Genomic DNA, 18,697 nt, shown 5'->3' with positions numbered 1-18,697 from the left:
ATTCTGATGCACAGGCAGGTGTGGGAGAACCACTCTACTCGTATAGACATCTCAGCCACAGTGGGGAAGGGACTCAGGTTGGTCCCCTCTCCAAGTTCCCTTCACCGCTTTCTTGTCACCGTCAGCACCTCCTCCCCACTGGCTTGCGAGTGCTCTCCCCAATTCAAGGTCTGTATGGCCTAGCAGAGAGTCAGCGGCACTCAGTGTCCCATAGAGACTTCCTTTCCAGAGGCCTGGGAACCCAGCACCAGGCTGGGAAGCAGGATGCCAGGGTTTCTGCTCTGGATTTGCCCATCTGTAACCCACTAGTGGCTCAGGGCCAACAGGTCTCCAAGCCTCAGTCACTCATGGTCAATAGATAGTCAGGGAAATCAGAGTGGCCTGTCTGTCTACTTCCTTAGGAATGTGTCCCTGGCACTTGACAGCCAGAGAGCAGGTTGGGGGAGTGCTGGGTAGAGAGAGGGGAGGACATGAAAGAATCCTGCATAACTGTGCTTTTCCCTTGATGTATCATTTGATGCTCACAGTGGTAGGGAATACAATCTAGCATCTCCCTTGGCCTGTAACTCCTCTATTATCTGTCTCTTGCCTTTACTTCAATGTAATCTCGTATCCCTCCCTCCTTTCTGGCCTTCCCGCTGTTCCCTGAGTGCTCCATGCTTGTTCCCACCTCAAAGTTTTTGCCCTCTGTACATGGCTTAGAATGCTTTCGCACCTTTAAAGTCACAGGCTTTGTTAATCAGTCACTAATTCTGAAGTGTTGTCCCAAGCACTGGGACACATCAGCCTATAGTATATCATTGAATTTTAACTTTCATCTTAGCATTTATCATCATAGGGTCCATTTTCCTTTTTCATTTACTTAATGGGTTGGCTGTCTCCCCCTATTGTAGAATGTGGGCTCCATGAAAAGCATATCCTTGGCTTTCTTGTTTATTGCTGTGTCCCGGGTGCCTGAAAAGCATTCAGGGAATGGTTTTGGAATAAATGAGTTAATGAGGTTGCCCCAGCATGAATCGTAATTCCTTTTTCTGATCAGAGGATCAAATTTCTAAGAGGAGAAGTGACTATCCCAAAACCATTCCAGGCCCTTCCCATAAACCCTGGCTGACACACAAACCTAGCTGGGGCGAGGCGCACAGGTGTGATGAAAACTTGGAGTTGCCCTGTGAGTGGGCTAAGGCTGATGCAGGGGTGAGAAGGCGGAAGGACAGAGTGTGTGAAGGGAGAGGCAGGCTGAGACAGGAGAGCTGGGTGTGAACCTGGCATTGGTGGGGGGAGGGGGGTGACTTGGCTGTCAGGAAGTATTTCCCTCCACCCTCCCCTGGGGAGACCCGTGATCCCAAGGTAGCTTTGTTTTGGGGAAGCAAGTGGTCAGGCAGCTGCTGAGGGAGGACAAAGGTGTGGCCTGGGTGGTGACAATCTACTGAAGTCCTAGGCCCGATACTGATCACCCAAAGGAATAATCCCACAGTGGTGCTTGGCCAAATAGGTGACAGGTGAGCTTCCTTCTAAAACCAGCCCAACCACATGCGGAGCCTCAGATCTGTGGGGAAGGGAGAGAAGAGGTCTCTAAGGAAATGGAATGGTCAATGTAAAATGCTTGGTAATAATAATAATCATAGGTCCCATTTAGTGACAGCCTGTAGTATGTCTGGTACTGTACTAACTGCTCTATATGTGTTCCTTCGTTCAATTTTCAAGAAGTTCTCAATGAAGTAGGCATTACTATTATTGTTATTCCCATTTGAGAGATGTGGAAACTGAAGCTCAGTGAGATTAAATATCTTGTCCAAGATCACACAGTAAGAAGCAAAGTCAGGATTCCAACTTAGGTCTGTAGTGGTTCAAGTGCGTTATGGAAACCCAAACCTGGGGAGAATTGCTAGGGGCGAGTTAAGAGCACAGAGTTGCACTGACCCCTGCAGAAGTGGGGATGGGAAGGGAGAGTGGGATAGACTGTGTATAAATAGCAGGCCTGTTTTTATCCCTACACACGGGCTGAATCAGGCAAGCAGCTCTATCTGGCACAATCTGAGGGCTCTGAATGCCAACCCAGCCCTCTGTCACACAACTCCCTCCCCAGCACGTCCCTGGGAGTTGAAATGCCTACTGAGAGAGTCATTTCTTTGGGTCGGGACACTGACTCCAGAAGACCCCTGTAAAAATACACGCGCTGGAAGAGAAACAAGTCAGTCTCCTGGCACCTGTTGAACACAGAAACCTAGGCTAGCCAGCTGGGTCCTGTGGGAGGGGGCTCAGTTTTTAGGTTGGAGAAGAAGATGGTGTTCAAAGGCCAGGAGCAGTATGAGGCTTATTTCACAGCCTGTGTCTCTCCAATCCCAGAAGCCTGGGAATTATAACCCGTAGTTCAAAAATCCTAATGGTGACTATGTATCCTGGAAAATAGATGGGGAGAAGCCACTCCAGCGGCTGGAAAAATCCTAACTTCCTTTGCTGAATTGATGCAAGTGCTTGTAACTGCAACTCTGGTAACCTCGGGCCCACGAGACCTGCTGGCATTCATACGTCTAATGTTTAAATGATAAATGATTTAATTATTATTCAGTACTCGATTTGTTGGTAGGCGAAGAAGCAGGTTTCTGAAGCTCAGAAGGTGACATGGGTGGAGATCCCTGGTTCAGAGCAGGGATGACAGGAGGGACCAGGCCTGGAAGAGGGGAAGAAGTGAGGGGTGTCCAAGGGCGAAGCTCGGCTCAGCAGACACAAGGCTGCAGCGCGACCAACATTTGGAGAAAGGTAGGAACTGGTCCCCGCCACCTGCCGGTCAGCAGCCCTACCCACAGTCAGGCGGTGGCTGCCCTGGCCCAGTCCCAAAATATGTGAGCACCGCCCCCTTCTCCCGCCCCCTTTCGCCGCCGCGCCCGCGGGGTCGGGGGCTGCGCTGCCGGCGCCTCAAGCCGGGCGGGCGTCCCAGTGCCGGGGGAGGGGAGGGGGGAGGGGGCGGCGGGCGGCGGGGCGGGGCTTTGGCGCCTCCCAGAGCCTTATTCCCGGCCGCGCGCCGGGGAGCGCTCAGTCGACCGAGGGATCTGCGCGCGGCACGCGGCTGGCCAGCCTGACTGAGGCGCGGGGGCTCCGGCGGACAGACAGATTGACTGATTGACAGAGTGAGCAGAGAGGCGCCCAGCGGCCGCGAGCTGCGCGCAGGTCGCAGTCAGGCGTGCACCCAGAGGCCGGCAGCAGACCCTGCCCGGCCGGATCTCCCGAGCTTCGCCGGCCCCGGCTCCGGTGCCAGCGCCCGGTGGCCGCCGCCTCCAAAGTGATTGCTGCCTCTCCGCCTCCGCCGGATCCGGGACCATGAAGCTGCCGCCGTCGGTGGTGCTGAAGCTCATTCTGGCTGCAGGTAAGAAGGCTGCCGCCGTCCCCGGAGGTCGGGGGGATGGGGAGGCTCTGCTTGGGGCACCGAGGGAGATAGCTGCAGCGCCCCCGGCGCGGGCCACTTGGTGGGGCCAGTGCTCCCCGGCTGGCGGGCGCCGGCGACGGTGCGTGGCGACCCGGGGTCTGGGCTGGGGTCTGATGCGGCCGCGCCTCTCACGCGCAGTGCTCTCGGCGTTGGTGACCGGCGACAGCCTGGAGCGGCTTCGGAGAGGGCTTGCGGCTGGAACCAGCAATCTGGACTCTCCCACTGAATCTACGGACCAGCTGTTGCCCCCGGGAGGTGGCCGAGGCCGGGAAGCCCTGGACTTGGAAGAGGGAAACATGGACCTTTTCAGAGGTGGGTGTTGGGGCTGCCCATCCTCGGACCCTGGTGGGAGTTGAGAAATAAGCGGATCTGGCATTCATGCTGATTGGGCACACCTATGGTTTGGGGTTTTTCAAGGGGGACTTCAAGGAAAAGCCGCTTGGCCTGCCAAGCTTACTGGGGGATCCTGGTATACAGGTCCCATTGTCTTTCTTGTCCTTGGGTCTCACGTGCTGAGTTGCTGCCCTTCTGGGTACTTAGGGCAATTGAGACAGGCAAAGTGCCTGGGCTCCATACATTCATTCCTCTGAGGTAATCTGGGTGATAGGAACAAGGAGTGGTTCCTATTGAGATGCTTCCCCTCGAGTTTCTACGTAAAAATGGGCACAAGTCCTAATTCCCCCATCAAATGGCTATTGTGTGTAAAATAAGATAAAAGATGTAGAGATGCTAGGCACACAGTAGGTGTGCAGTGTTAGTCTCCTCCACCTACCTGTCTCCAAGTTGGGGAAACAGAGGGGAATGAAGAACTCTTGGTCTGCCCAGGTAAGGCCAGCACCCCTTGAGGAGGCTGTGAATGGTGAGCACGGGGTCCCTAGAGAGCTGTATTGATGTGCTATGTGTCTACAAATCCTACCCAAAGCCTGGATACTTCCGGACCACTTAGAGTCCCTGGGTGGGATCCTCCAGCCAGCCCAGGTGCTGTGGCTAAGTACATAGAAGCACAGGGCAGAGTCCAGAACCTCCAGTATTGTCTCCTTCCCTATCCCCAGCCACCTGCAGAGATTCTTGAGGGTGGAGCAGGGACTGAGCCCTGGAGCCCTGGAATGACTATATTTGGCTGGAAGGATACCCACCTGTTCTAGCTCCGCCTGCTCAGCCACCCGTCTTCCTTCTCCAGAGCTTCCCTTAGGTGCTGTCTCTGTTTTGTATAAATTACGGATCTGCTCCAAAACTGAGGCTGGGCTTCCACCTTCCATTCTCTTAGTGACCCTCTGGGGTCACCCCTGGCCAGAACAACCTGGATTCTCCTGGCCCTCTCCTCCTAGGCTGGGCAGAGCTGGGCTGTGACTCACCCTCCACCCACACAGCTGCTCCTCATACCTCTGCAGACCTGACTCACAGCTCCCTCTCCCCAGCAGGAGCCTGGCTATCACCCTGTCACTCTCTCCCTCCCTTTTTTGATTGGCTTGGCTCTCCTGCCTCAGTTTCACCACAGCTCTGGTCACTGGTTCTGGGTCTGCACCAGAAGAAACAGGGGACTATGGGACTACTGGCACCTGCCTGTGCCCTTTTCTTGGGTTTCCTGGGCAAAGACGATTTTTCAGATCTCAGGATATCTTCTCACCTAATTTAAATGTTACCATTTATTAAGTGCCTGCTGTATTTTAGGCACTCAATACGTTATTGTGGGTTAATTAATCCGTGTTGCAACCCTCTGAGATAGGAACCCCTGCTATCCACTTTTTACCAAGAACCTCAGGGCTCGGGGAGATTTATGTGACTTGCCCAAAATCACATGGCTGAAATTAGAGCATGGATCTACCGACTTTAGAGCCCCTTCATTGTCTCATTCCTGACTCAACATCCCAGGTGCTCTGGGCTTGTCTGATGGAGGAACAGGGGTGTGTGTGAGGCAGCTTGGTGTGTTGGGATAGAGCACTGGAAATGGACTCCAGAGACCACATTTCAGATCCCAACCCTATATGACCTTGGGCAAGTCACTGACTTTTGGGACCTCAAGTTTTTCATCTGAAAATGAAAAGCCATATTTTTTGAAGCCAGTTCCACCTTGAGGATCCAAGGTCCCCAGTCTAATATGCAATGCTCACCCTTCTGCCAGACATGTCGCTACAGCCACGGACAGTGGGCACCTTTATTCTGCTGGGGACAGGGGAAGGGGGACTGGCATTAGACCCCTGAGCTGATGGGTGTAGCCCATGGTCAGTCCCAGCTGGATGTCTGTGTGAGATCGTTTTTCCCCTTTGAAGCATGGAAAAATGGGGAGAGTCGTTGTTGTTCTAGTTCCTTCTCGATAGTTCTTTACTTTCCATCTTTCTACCCCTTGTGCACTGTACTCCCTATCCTAGAGAGCTAGAGACAGGACATTTGGGGATAAATGTAAATGGATCTTTGAGAGAGGGGATGAGCTGCAAAGGGCGCATAGCAAGTTAAGCATTCTGCTTGATGTCAAAAAAGCAAGGCTCTGACGAGAGATGGCTTGCTTGTATCCCTGAGGCTGGTTCAGATTTGGGCTCATTAACCTGGTGCAAATGGATACCCCAGAGGGGGCCACCCAGACATGGGTACTGTTCTTATTTTAGGAGCCTTCTCCTTCTAAAGTACCCTCCAAGTACCTTGTCCAGAAGCAATTTTTATCTCTGACACTCTCTTCCTGCAAGTGGGTCACTGAGTGCAGCATCAGGAAATGAGGCTGATTTAAGGCCAAAATAGAACCAAGTGGGCGTGGGGGGGGTAGGAGATGAGGATGGACAGTGGGGTGGGGGTGAAGCTGGTAGAATTGCCCAAGCAGCTGCAGTTACTTAACAGAAACTAGCATTCTTAGAATGAGGTTCTTAAACTGAGTTTGTGAAATGCCTTCCTTGGGACTCCCTCAGCCTCTCCTTCCTCCACTGCTTTCTGGTGGTCTGCCCAGGCTTCCCTCAGCCCTTGGGAGGCACTGGGCCAAAGGGCCTTCTCAGGCGTCTGAGTGGAGGTAGTATGAAAGCGTCCTTCCTGACACTGTGCTGTGTGAGCCTTTCCCCTGAGAGAGCCAGAGACTTAACAGCATCTACTTTTCTACTGCAGCTGCTTTCTCCTCTAAGCCGCAAGCTCTGGCCACACCGGGCAAGGAGGAGCGTGGGAAAAGAAAGAAGAAAGGCAAGGGGTTAGGGAAGAAGAGAGACCCGTGTCTTCGGAAATACAAGGATTACTGCATCCACGGAGACTGCAAATATTTGAAGGAGTTCCGGGCTCCATCCTGCATGTAAGTGTCCCTTCCCTGGGACTGTCTGTTATCAGCTCACTCTTCTTCAGCCACGTGGCTGTTCCTCGTTGTCACTGTTCCTTGAATTCATAATTCTACCCAGTTTCTTCTCAACCTCTGGGAGGAAGTTGGGAGGAGGGGAAATATTTTTAGTCAGCGGAAGGGGCTCCCCCCAACATAGGATGCAATTTCCTGTGGCGTGGGTTTGTGACGCTCTTTCATCCTTGCTTTTCCTGCTTGCTCAGAAATTTCCTGCTTGCTCAGAAATGAGCTTGTGGAGAGGAGAGCTGACACCTGAAGGCAGGTTCATTTCTCTGCCTCATGCCCTACTCCAGATGGGAGAAGCCAGTAGGAAACATGGCAGAGTGGGCTTCCTGGGTGGAGTGGAGCTCGCATAGCCTCCTTTCCCAAGGCCTGCAGGCAGGTCTGAGGTACATTTGGACACATGCTGTGCAGGTGTGTATGCACTCAGACCTATGTGCATGTGAGAAAATGTGGGTTGAATCTGAGGCGTGGCAGGATTGTACAGGAAGCAGTCACTGGGAGCAGGGAGAAGTCTCTCCTCCCTTCTTCCTCACCCTGTCAAGGGCCATGAGGTGGGGGACAGGGTGGGTATTGGCCTTTGGCCACTGGGGTGGGAAAACACTTCCTTTGTGCGGGATTAGCAGAAAATGGAACCTGACTCAGTAGGCATCAGCCCCTGGTCGGTCAGGCATCACCACCTTCTCCCTGGCAAGGGTGTGGGTGGAGGGGCCATGGGTTCCCCAGCCACTGTGCTAGGCCAAGCCCAGCAGAGGGCTGCCTTGGCAATCCCTCAGGAATGACAGCACTGCCATGCTCTCTGGCAGGCATAATGTCACCACTGTGCCCGAGACCCACACCCACATCAAGCTGCAAACATCCACTCTCTTCTGTTGGGCCCGAGTTTCCTATGGAGAGGCAGCCTCTGTGACCTGGGAGATTCTGGCAGGGTCAGGAGACAGTTGTGTGCACACTGCTTCCCAGCCTGTCAAGAAGGCTGGCTGCCTGGCATCGCTTCTACTGTGATTGGGACAGGTCCTTTGGCTTTTTAAAGCTTTCTTATCCCATCTGATCTCATGTGGCAGAGCTGCCCTGTATTTGACAGTTGGCAGACAGACCCATCCTTCCCCACCATGTCCACAGTCACTTGAGTGTCCTCTCTTATAACATCCTCATCATGAGCTTAATATTGGAGACGGTTGCTTAGAAGTGACCTAGACAGTCCCCATATTATCCTTCCCAAGGTCTTGGGACAGGGAAGGAAATGTTTGTCTTAAGTTTGTAGAATGGCCTCATTAGTACAGGGTGGAGGTGGTGACTCTGAGAGTAGTCAGGATGGATGGATTGAGGCCAGGAATCTGTCTGGGCCAAACTGGTCCAAGGCATTGGTGGATGGAATTTCAGTGCTCAGCTGAGAACCCTTGTAAGGCTGCTCTCCTGGAGAGCTGGGCTGGACCGACCAGCTAAGCCCAGAGAACCTAGAAAATGATGTCCAGGGCCAAGGTGACCTTAGGGATGGTGATGATAAATGTGACAATACCATCCCTTCTTTGCCCTGGAGCTCCAGAGTTTACATTTAATATGAGTTGGGCCCAACAGATACATGTTGAACACCTACTTGGTGCCAACTATTCTAGGAGATGGGAAGATGTAGTTCTGTCCTGGGATGATTGAAAGCCCTCTGCTGGGTAGACAGGAGGTTTGCTGTCTCTACTTGAAAGATGAGGAAGCTGGAGCCAGGAAGTAGGAAGTGATTTGTCTGAGATCAACAGCTAAATAAAGTAGGTGGAAACAGGACAGGGACTCAGGTGCCTGACTCCCATTCCAACATGCTTTTCATGCCCCCAGGCTGCCCTGGGTGTTGGCTTGCATCCTTCTTCTCTGCCTGTCCTTACAGAGTTGGAGCAGGATTTTATAGAGGGCAGCTATTTTACTAGAGGGCTCTTAAGGCTTTTCCTAGTTTAAGAGCATGGCAATCTGATGTGAGGACTTTGTGTCTGCTTCCTAGGCAGATTTTCAAGGGGCTGGATTCTGTTTCTGGTTTGCTGCCTCCTGCCTCCAGCCTTTGGTACTCAGGGCAGCAGACAACAAGCAGACACAGAGCTCCTGGTTTGGGGGAATGTGACAGCTGGGCACCTACATCTGGGGCCCTTTGTGGCTCCTTCTTGCTTCCAGACCCAGGAACCACCAGCCAGGGCGTGTCCAGGCTGCTGTGGTGAGCTTGAGGCTGGCCGACTTCCTAAACCAGCCCTCTGCAGCCACCATCCACAGGAAAATCCTTTTGTGTTACCAGCCAAAAGTTGCCCTCAAAGAGCAGTTTCCTGGGGCTCCTGACTAGTTGCTGACCCAGAAGTTGGCTGCAAAGTTTCCTGTGACTGGAGGAAACCTGGGGGCAATTGGGCTGAGGAAGACTCAGTGCTGGAAAAGAGACAGGCTCAAGGGCTTCATTTGGCTTTATTGCTCAGATGCCCAGAAGGAATGATAAGCCCCCTTCTCTTTGGCTGCATCTGACTTTGGTGCCCCATCCTCAGGGTATGGGCACTGTCCTCTGGAGTCTGATTATATAGTAACTCCCACACAAGGCTTTGATTAAGTGCTTTTATCTATATTATCTCATTCAACCTTCACAGAACTCTAATGAGGTAAGCATTTATTGTTCCTCTGTTTTACATGAGAAAACCAAAGCTTAGAAATGTGAAAATAACTTGCTCAAGATCACCCGGCTAGAAATAGCAGCAGAACCAGCCTGGAACACAGGCATTCTGAGTCCCCTCCACCAAATGGTGCCCCCTCCACCTCCTGGGGTAGGGGTGGAGAAATCCAATTTGGAAAATGTATCTGGACTCCAGAGAGTTCTTGCTTCTGTTGTAATAATGCAAGTTCTGAAATGGGTCACAGACATGAGTAGGAGGAACAGGTCCCAGTTTGATGGGTTGCCGGCTCTGGGCAAGACACACGATCATGCCCCAACCCTGGGATGCTTGGAATGCCCCTTCCATGGGGGAGCCAAGAGTTGTCTGCAAAGGGAGGGAGGTAATATTAGGATGTTTACATTATTATCCTTTTGACTCAGGGTGGGGGTGGAGGGATTATGTAACTGAATTGCGGGACTCTGAGGCCAAGCTTTATTTCTATCATCTGAGTAACTACCTGTGGGGTTTGGATGATGGACTGGGAGTGAAAAACAGACTCAACTTCAGCTTCCCTCCCCCCAGGAAAGCACAGTCTCTGCAGTCAGCCAGACCACTGGGTTGAATCCTGGCTCTCCCACTCACTAGCTGTGTGATCGTGGGCGAGTTTTCTAACGGAGGTTAAGCCTCAGTTTGTTCATCTTTAAAATGAAGATAGTAACTCCTTCTTCACAGAGATGTTTTTGAGGCTGAAGGAAATGATCCTTGTAAAGCAATTAGCACAGAGTACTTGGCTTATAGGGAGCCTGAAATGTTTGCTATTTATTATTCAAGATGATGATGATGATGATGATGATGATAATAATAATAATAATAATAATAATATGAGAGAGCAAAGAGACAGTCTTTCAAACCCATCAAACCCATCAGATATGTGTTTCTGCAGGGTAACCTGCACTGTTCAGAATGGAAAGAATTATGAATTTGGAATCTGCCAAGACTAATTTTTAATCTTGGCCCTTCTCCTCCCACTTGTGAAACATTTGGCAAATCACTTACTCTCTCTGACCCTAATCTTGGTCTTTCGATCTGTGAAAGAGTCTACACCTGCCTACCAGGGTGTTATGAGTCTCAGTTAAGGTAGTTGATAAGAATACTGTCTTGTAAACTGTAAACTGAGGTGCACAAATGATTTTCCAGGGGCATCCCTGAGAGCATCATCTATTGTCCTGGCAGGATGGGGGTCATTGCTTTGCCCATCTGGGCCGATGGGACAGATGCATGGAGAGGCTAGGCAAGGAACTGTGTGCTCTGCTGTGGACCTGACCTGCATTTATCCTACAGTGAAGTGGTTCCCCAAAACACCCAGGAGGAGCTGGGAAAGGGAGAAGTGCTGGGCAGGAAGGCAGGGGCAGCCCGGCCCCTGGGTCTGGACAGGTCTGCTCCTTGGAGCTTTTCTGGAAGAGCAGGAAGAAGGGGATTCCTTGCTCTGAGGCACCAAGTGCCTAACCTTCTTCCCAAAGGATGGGCAGTTCAGAATAGAGGGCCACCAGGTTCTCAGTGCTTCCGTCAGCTGCTAGTGGCCTGAAGTCCCTAGACAGACAGAGCTGCTACACCCCTGGCTGAGCTCACTATCACACAGTCCACATCCATGTGTCTGCCCTGCTGTGTGACTGTAGGGGAAAACAGCTCTGCCCTTCTGTGACATGGGGCTCCTACTACATCAAAGGGTCTCTGGGGTGCTCAGATAAAGAAAGGGACATGAATGTGCTTGTTCAACTATAAGCACTTCCCAGTCTTCCTAAGAGCTTCCAGGAAAAGTTTTGTGTTAGAAGAGGCAGTTGCCATCTGATTTATTTCTTGAGTGAGAGAAGCCAAGGGGTTGTTTCTGATGGTCTAGAATGCACAGGCAGGACAGCTGGGCAAGAAGATGTTTTCTTGGTTTGTTGGCTTTGTCCTGTGATATAGGAAGCCTGATAGCCTAGCGTTCGGAGGCCAAAGGCCAAAATTAAGCTCTCAAGTTAGGCCTTGCACTCAGAGGGAGCTGGGAGTTAAATGAAGGAAACGAGAAAAATGACTCCTGGCAAAGGAACGGGGCCTATTAATAGGCTGGGCAGTGGCAGAGAGAGACTGGACGCTGAAAGCACTGGTGGGGAAGGCTGGGTTTATTTCTGGGTCAGAGTGTTGAGGGGCCTCACTAGAGGGAGTGATACTGAATCCCCTCAGCTCAGCCCACCAGATCTTGTGCCTAAGTCCTCTGAACTGGCTTAAACAGAACATCTTAACACAAATGTAGTTAATTATCCACACGTGGAACATATCTAGCCAAGCCCTGAAGTCCTCCGTTGCTTTTTCCCTGCCTGGAGCAGGAACTTTGAGCCAGAAAACCAAAGGGAATGGAGAAGGGAGAGGGTGTGGAGTGAGGGAGGAAGGCTACGGAGCCTTCAGAGGGGCTTCTAAGAGTCTTGTATGGAGAAGGATAGAGGAAGGACAGAGATCACTGTTAGGGACTGACAGGCTGAAGTTGTGGGGAGTGGGGTTTTGCTTGTGTAGGTGGCCTATTGCCAAGAGTCTGGCCAAACCACTAACCTCATCTCTGCTTTGTTCTGTTTTGGACCAGCTGCCACCCAGGTTACCATGGAGAAAGGTGCCATGGACTGAGCCTCCCAGTGAAAAATCGTTTATATACCTATGATCACACAACCATCCTGGCTGTGGTGGCCGTGGTGCTGTCATCCGTCTGTCTGCTCGTCATTGTGGGGCTTCTCATGTTTAGGTGAGTGTCACAGCTATTTCTGCAAATCACTTCTATTCCTCCTTCTCCAGGATCTTCTACCTGATGGTGACATGAGCCTTCCAACCCCCCAAATCCTGGTCTAGGAGCATTCCTGGGTATAGGGTTTCTGGTATGGATCCTCTGGTATGACATGAACCTGGCTCCTCTGGTATAACATGAGTCCACTCTCTAGAGCCCAGGGCAAAATTGCCAGGCCATAGCAGGTCTTGCTTCTTGTAGCAGAATCAGCAGCCCACCTGTGGAGCCACCTCTTCACACAGTTCCTCCTCCAGGCTCTGATCTTTGATGGCATTAGGGTATGGTTTGGTAGTCGGGGCCTGGGTGGTGCTATTGGTATATCCTTCCAGTTCTGAGGCATCTGGACCTCAGGCCATGCTTCCAGTCCAGGTTGTGTTCTAGATTGGGGAAACCTACTAAGCACTCTGTGCCCATTTACAAGGAGTGCAACTCATCTGTTTTGAGACCTGGATCAAGTTACCTATCTTGCTAAGGGTTGTAATCTTTCAGTGATGATAATCTCTGTCTACCTACCTCATAAAGATGTTGTAAGGATCATATAACTGAGGTGAAAGTTCTTAGCAAATTATAGCCTGTTGTTAGAGACAGGCATCCCTTGAGGTAGTCGGACCTTTGGCCAGAGGTCTGTTGGGCCGCCATATCCTCTAGGATTTTCCAAGTATAGAGAGAACCACTGGGCCAGAGTCTTTCGAAAGGACCAGCTCTGGGACCTGCACCCTCTTATAGTAGGCAGAGCTTGCTCACAGAACTTATCTTCCCCAGGTACCACAGGAGAGGAGGTTATGATGTGGAAAATGAAGAGAAAGTGAAATTGGGCATGACTACTTCCCACTGAGAGAGACCTGTGTTCAAGGTAATGGTCCACCCTTTGCCCCCTGGCCCCATCACTATCTTTCCTGGATCTGTTTCTAGGCATGCTGAATTCTTCTCTTGACCTACGGGTTGGGGGACAGGCTACTGTGGAGTCAGGGTTCCATTGCAAAATTATTTTTAAAAAGGCTTTTGGGGCTGCATCTCCAACTAGGGTGAAAGTTGCTAGAGAGATCCCCAGGAGAGATGCCTGAGAAGATAGCTTCTCCCATCCTCTTCTTGTCGCCTTCCCACCCCTTCCCAGAAGATCTTTCTACTTCTTGAGAGTGGACCCAGGAGACTCTTAAGACCTTTTAAGCTGAATCCATCTTTAAATGCCTTCCTCTTATGCTTTAGGAATCAACTGGGGACTGCTACCTCTGAGAAGATACAAGTTTTGATCGATCGCAGACTCTGCAGAGGAAAAGGACTTCACAACTAGCCATGAAGATTCCTTCATCCCCAGTTGCCATCTAGATTGGGCCTCCCATAATTGCTTTGCCAAAATACCAGAGCCTTCAAGTGCCAAACAGAGTATGTCCAGTGGGATCTGGGTCAGAAGAAAGCAAAACTGAGGGACTCTTTATGCCCTTTGGATTCCCCTCCACCAAGTCCCACTTACCCCCATAAGTTTGTTTAAACACTTATCTTCTGGATTAAAACGCCAGTTAAATTCCATATGCTCCAGGATCTTTGAAAAAAAAGAAAAAAAGAAGAGGAAGAAAGAAAGATTTGTGGGTTGGAAGAAAGTAACAAAGATTGAGAAGCCGTGTACTCAAGTAGCCACCAAGGGATCTGCCATTTGGACCCTCCAGTGCTGGATTTGATGAGTTAACTGTGAAATACCATAAACCTGAGAACTCTGAATTTTGGGACTTCTACCCAGATGGAAAAATAACACCTATTTTTGTTTGTTGTTTGTTTGTTTGTAAAATGCCTCTTAAATTATATATTTATTTTATTCTATGTATGTTAATTTATTTAGTTTTTAACAATCTAACAATAATATTTCAAGTGCCTAGACTGTTACTTTGGCAATTTCCTGGCCCTCCACCCCACATCCCCCACCATCTGGCTCAGCATCACTCTCCTCTGCCACAAATCTGAGGTGGCTCTGTGACCCATCTGTAGTCATCTACTTTTCTGTCCACATCTCTGAAGATCCTCCATGATCAGAGTGCCACAGGGAGTGTTCTGTATGGTCAGGATATAGGAATTAACTTTGTCAGATCCACTCTGTGAGTTGGATTGCAGTCTTGCCTAGGCGATTGTGTCTACCGTTTATGTTTTGAAAGCCCAAGGTGCTGATGTCAAGATGTAACAGATATCAGTGTTTCCCTGTGTCCTCTCCCTGCCCAATCTCAGAAGAGGTGGGGCTTCCATGCCTGCAGCTTTCCTGGCCCCTTACCCCTCCATTGTCCCAGGCCCACAGAGTGGGAACTCACCTTCCCATGTGTCAAGACATTTCTCTTACTCCTGCCATTCTTCTGGTGCTACTCCATGCAGGGGTCAGTGCAGCAGAGGATACTCTAGAGAAGATACTAGCAAAGAAAAAGGCTGAGGAGGAACAGGAAACTTTGGAGCCGACTGTTCTCAGTAATTGATAACCTACCAGTTGCTACAGAAAAGGTTGGAGGTGAGGCAGGCTTTTGTGTAAACCCGCCCACCTCACCAAAACTAGCAAGGTATGCTGTCATGGTCCCTTCTGGAAGTTTCTGGTGCCATTACTGAACTGTTACAACCTGTATTGCCAAACCTGGTTCATATTTATACTTTGCAATTCAAATAAAGATAACCCTTACTGCGTAGCCTTCTGTCTGCTTGTTTTAACTGGGAACTGGTTTAACAGAGGTATTTTCTTTTTTCTCTTTTTTTAAATTTATTTTTTGATGTTTTATGTAAGTACGTATGTATGTATTTATAGGGGGGTAATTAGGTTTATTTGTTTATTTTAGTGAAGGTACTGGTGATTGAACCCAGGACCTCATTCATGGTAAGTGCGCACTCTACCACTGAGTTATACCCTCTCCCTAACAGAGGTATTTTCTTAGCTCTGACTCTGTATTAGGCTCTACACCAGGCCTATTTGTATATACTGTCTCAGTATCCCCAACAACCCTGTGGTGGAGGTACTGTTGGCCCATTTTTCCAAAAGAGGAAACTGAGGCTTGGAAAGATTATGTAACTTGCCTGAGGATATAGTGTCGGTAAGTGACAGAGCTGTGACTGGTAATCTGACTCTAAATATTTGTCTTAATACTTACGCCATCTCTGAGACAGGAGAGAACAGACCTTTCACATAGGAAGTTTGGCTGGCTGTAACCAGGAAAGACATCTACCCATTCAATCAGGCCTTGGGGGCCTGATTCTATGCTGTATACGCAAGCAGACATTGCTCCTGGTGGAAACAAGTCACATTTGACACCCCTTTCATGCTCCACATTCCATCCATCAGCAAATCTTGTCAGACCTACCTTTAGGATATATGCTGAATGCAATCACTTATCACTGCCACTGTTATCGCCCCAGTGCAATTCACCGTCCTCTCTTACCCAGACTTGTGATGGCCTCCTGTCTCCTTTCTCCCACCTTGCTCCGTATAGCCCATTTCCAACATAGTAGCCAATGCAATTATTCAGAACATAATCCAGATCTTGTCTGCCTTAAAGGCCTTCCCTGACCACCTATTATACAGCAGCACACTCCTCTATCACTCCATTCTTAATTCTCTTAATTATCCTGCTTTATTTTCCTCCATAGCCCTTGTCACCACTAACATTTTTATTTGTTTTTGTCTGTCTCTTCCCACTAGCGTGCTAACTCCATGAAGATAGGGGTGTGTGCATTGCTGCAATTCCAGATTCTAAAACAGTGCAATTGAGCTGTAGGCACTCAACTTTTGTTACATGGATGAATGAATATAAGAAATGACTAAAGTCCAGTCCAAGACCAGCAGGTGGACAGGTATGTGATGCAGTGCTGCCCTCGAAGTGTGGTTGGGTTTAAAGAAGGGCCTTTGTTGGGGAGGATGGATGGGGATGACAGGATAAATGGAATTTGGGGCAGGCCATGGTGTGGCGGATAAACTGGAGGCAGACAGATCCATTGGGAGGTCAGTGGACAAGTGCTACTGGACTGCCCCTTCCTCATCCTCTTCTCTTAGACAGTTGTGACACTGAAGTTTCTCTGGGAGCCCACACAGGGATCTCATACGCACTTTGAACATCCAAAGCTGAACATATGCACACCCTATAACCCAGCAATTCCACTTCTAGGAATATACAAATGAAATACATTTGAAATGAAATTCAATACATATGAAATGAGTACATATGTTCACTAAAAGATGTGTACAAGAGTGAGCATAGCATTATTTACAATAACTCAAAACTGGAAACCCAAATACTCATCAATATTTGATGATAAAATTAATAAGTAAATTGTGCTATGTCTGTATAATGAAATACTAAATAGCATTATGAATGAATCTTTTAACATATTGCTGGGTGAAAGAAGCCAGACACAGGGTACATTCTGTGTGATCCCATTTATTTAAAATTTAAAAACAGGCAAAGCTAATCTATAGGGAAAGAAACCAGGAAAAGGATTCCTACTGGGATTGGTAATGACTGGAAGGGGGCAGAGAGGGGAACTTCTGCTGTTCCGATAACATTCGGTTCTAAGATCTAGGTGCTAGTTACCCGGGTGTACTCACTTTGAGAAAATTCACTGAGCATGACTCGTGCATTTTTCTATACGTCCCAAGCTTCAGTAAAAAGATTCTTAAAAACTTGAATAGGGGACTCTTTTGCTATTTTGCTATTTGCATTATGTAAAGCTCTGTAAAGTACCAATGTATTACTTTAGTAATCAGAGAAAGTAAGTACAGACGTCAGAAATAACTACAGAACAGTGAATTACTTTGAACTCTTCGTGGGGCTCCCTTTCCTGCCTCTAAGCTTCAAGTCTCCAGTCCCTACACAAGGCTGGCCTTTTCCGAGCACACTTTGTTTCTCCAGCTAGTGTTTCCTGTGGTCTCTTGGCTTCCTGCTTTTCAGCTGCTCTCTCTCCTCCTGCCCTCCTGCTGATGAAAGCTCTCCTCAAGCTTTCAAGTGGAGCTCCCCTGGTCATCTACTTGGCTGTTACGGTGGTCCTGGGAGCCTCTGAACCTGCAGCCACCTCTCAAGATTGGCCAGCAGAAGGAATCGGACCCTTGTGAGCACTACCTCTTCTCTGAGAGCTTCCCTTTCAGCTGCCTTTGAGACACTTTCTTCTATGATGTTCATAACAATCATTATTAGCTTAATAAATATTTGTCATTTATGGAGTGCTCACTAAGCAGGGCCCACTGGGCCAGGAGGTAGGTGGTCTGAGTCTACCCATGTTGCGGATGCCTAAGATGAGTGGTAAAGTCATGCTGTTAACTCAGGAAGCCTGACACCCAAGACTTTACTCTAACCACTAAGCCACATTCCCAAATGAGTTCTTGGGGCCAGACTCCTCTCCTTTTCCCAAATACAGAAACAACGTAGTGAAGAAATCACCTGAAATGATCTTGGAGAGCAATTCCTTAGTTTCTTCTCCTGCCTGGAGGTGCCTTATCAGGGTGCTGGGGAAGGAACAGGAATACAGGCTGAAACAAATTTGGGTCTGAGCCCAGACACCACTGTTTATTAGCACACGCCTTCATGCATGATACTGGACCTTTCGGAACCCTCCTCCTTACCTATAAAATAGACATACTAAAAGTATTCACCCAGAAGTGTTGCAAAAATGATATATATGAGCAAAGTGTCTAGCTCGGAGCCAGGCATATGTTAGATGTTCAGTAAATGTTGGTTATCTTCAGCAACATGTTCAAGAAGCTAATTAGTGTCACATCCAGGATTGAAACCCAGGCCTCTGATTCTAAGTCCACAATTCTTTCCTTAGAAACAAACAGTGCTTTTCAATTACTATTTTACATTTTAATGTCAACTTTGGATAATAAAGGAGCGCTAAAGGGTCTTATGTGGATTTAAGAAGCATTGGAACAGCAACTCTGTCCAAATGTATCACTTCAACTCAGCTGGTCTGAAATTTTTCCCTTTGTTGGCAGGGCCTGAAATTCAAGCTTCCTGTTTGAGAATGCGAATACTCCTGGGAATAGCTATGCGTTAAGAGGCTGGCATTCTTAGTTTATGTAATTCATTCAGCAAATATTTGTAGAGGCCTCTCTGTTACCTTCCAAATGAAATCCATGTTCTAAAGAAGAGGGAGGGCATTTTGATACAGTGACGGTAGAGGGAGAAAAGAAGTAATTTTTGAACAAGTGCATTCATTTATCCATTCATCCACTGAAGAAGAGTGGACAAGACTGACACATAGCCCCACAATACATGTGTAAGGAAAAAAATAGGATAATTTCAGAAATAACATGTATACACAAGAATGATCTATTGAAGAATCAGTGGGGACAGAATTAATTTACATAGGTGGCTCAAGAAAGGTCTCTCAGAGGAGGTAACATCTGAACTGGGACAAGATAGGATCAGGCATGCAAAGAATAAACTTCGTATGTATGAGGGACAGAAATGAAACCCTGGGCTGAAGTGTTGTCGTTGGAGGTTGAAGTGGGAGGTAAGGACCAGATCATGTGGGGCCTTGTAGGCCATGGTGAACAATTTGGAAGCCAATGGAGTATTTCGAGCCGG

The 18,697-nt window shown here is 48.9% G+C and overlaps 1 protein-coding gene across 1 annotated transcript; it reads left to right on the top strand.

Moving 5' to 3' along the window:
• Nucleotides 1-3,019: 3,019 nt before the first annotated feature.
• On the top strand, nt 3,020-14,812 carry HBEGF (heparin binding EGF like growth factor). The gene is made up of 6 exons (XM_074360805.1): nt 3,020-3,364; nt 3,563-3,736; nt 6,512-6,689; nt 11,961-12,116; nt 12,918-13,008; nt 13,362-14,812. The coding sequence occupies exons 1-5, from the start codon at nt 3,319-3,321 to the stop codon at nt 12,988-12,990; spliced, it is 627 nt and encodes a 208-aa protein (XP_074216906.1). The 5' UTR covers nt 3,020-3,318; the 3' UTR covers nt 12,991-13,008; nt 13,362-14,812.
• The last annotated feature ends 3,885 nt before the right edge of the window (nt 14,813-18,697 follow it).

Source organism: Camelus bactrianus, chromosome 3 (assembly GCF_048773025.1).
Source record: "Camelus bactrianus isolate YW-2024 breed Bactrian camel chromosome 3, ASM4877302v1, whole genome shotgun sequence".
NCBI classification, from domain to species: domain Eukaryota; kingdom Metazoa; phylum Chordata; class Mammalia; order Artiodactyla; family Camelidae; genus Camelus; species Camelus bactrianus.
This window is presented reverse-complemented; position numbering and strand designations above follow the sequence as displayed.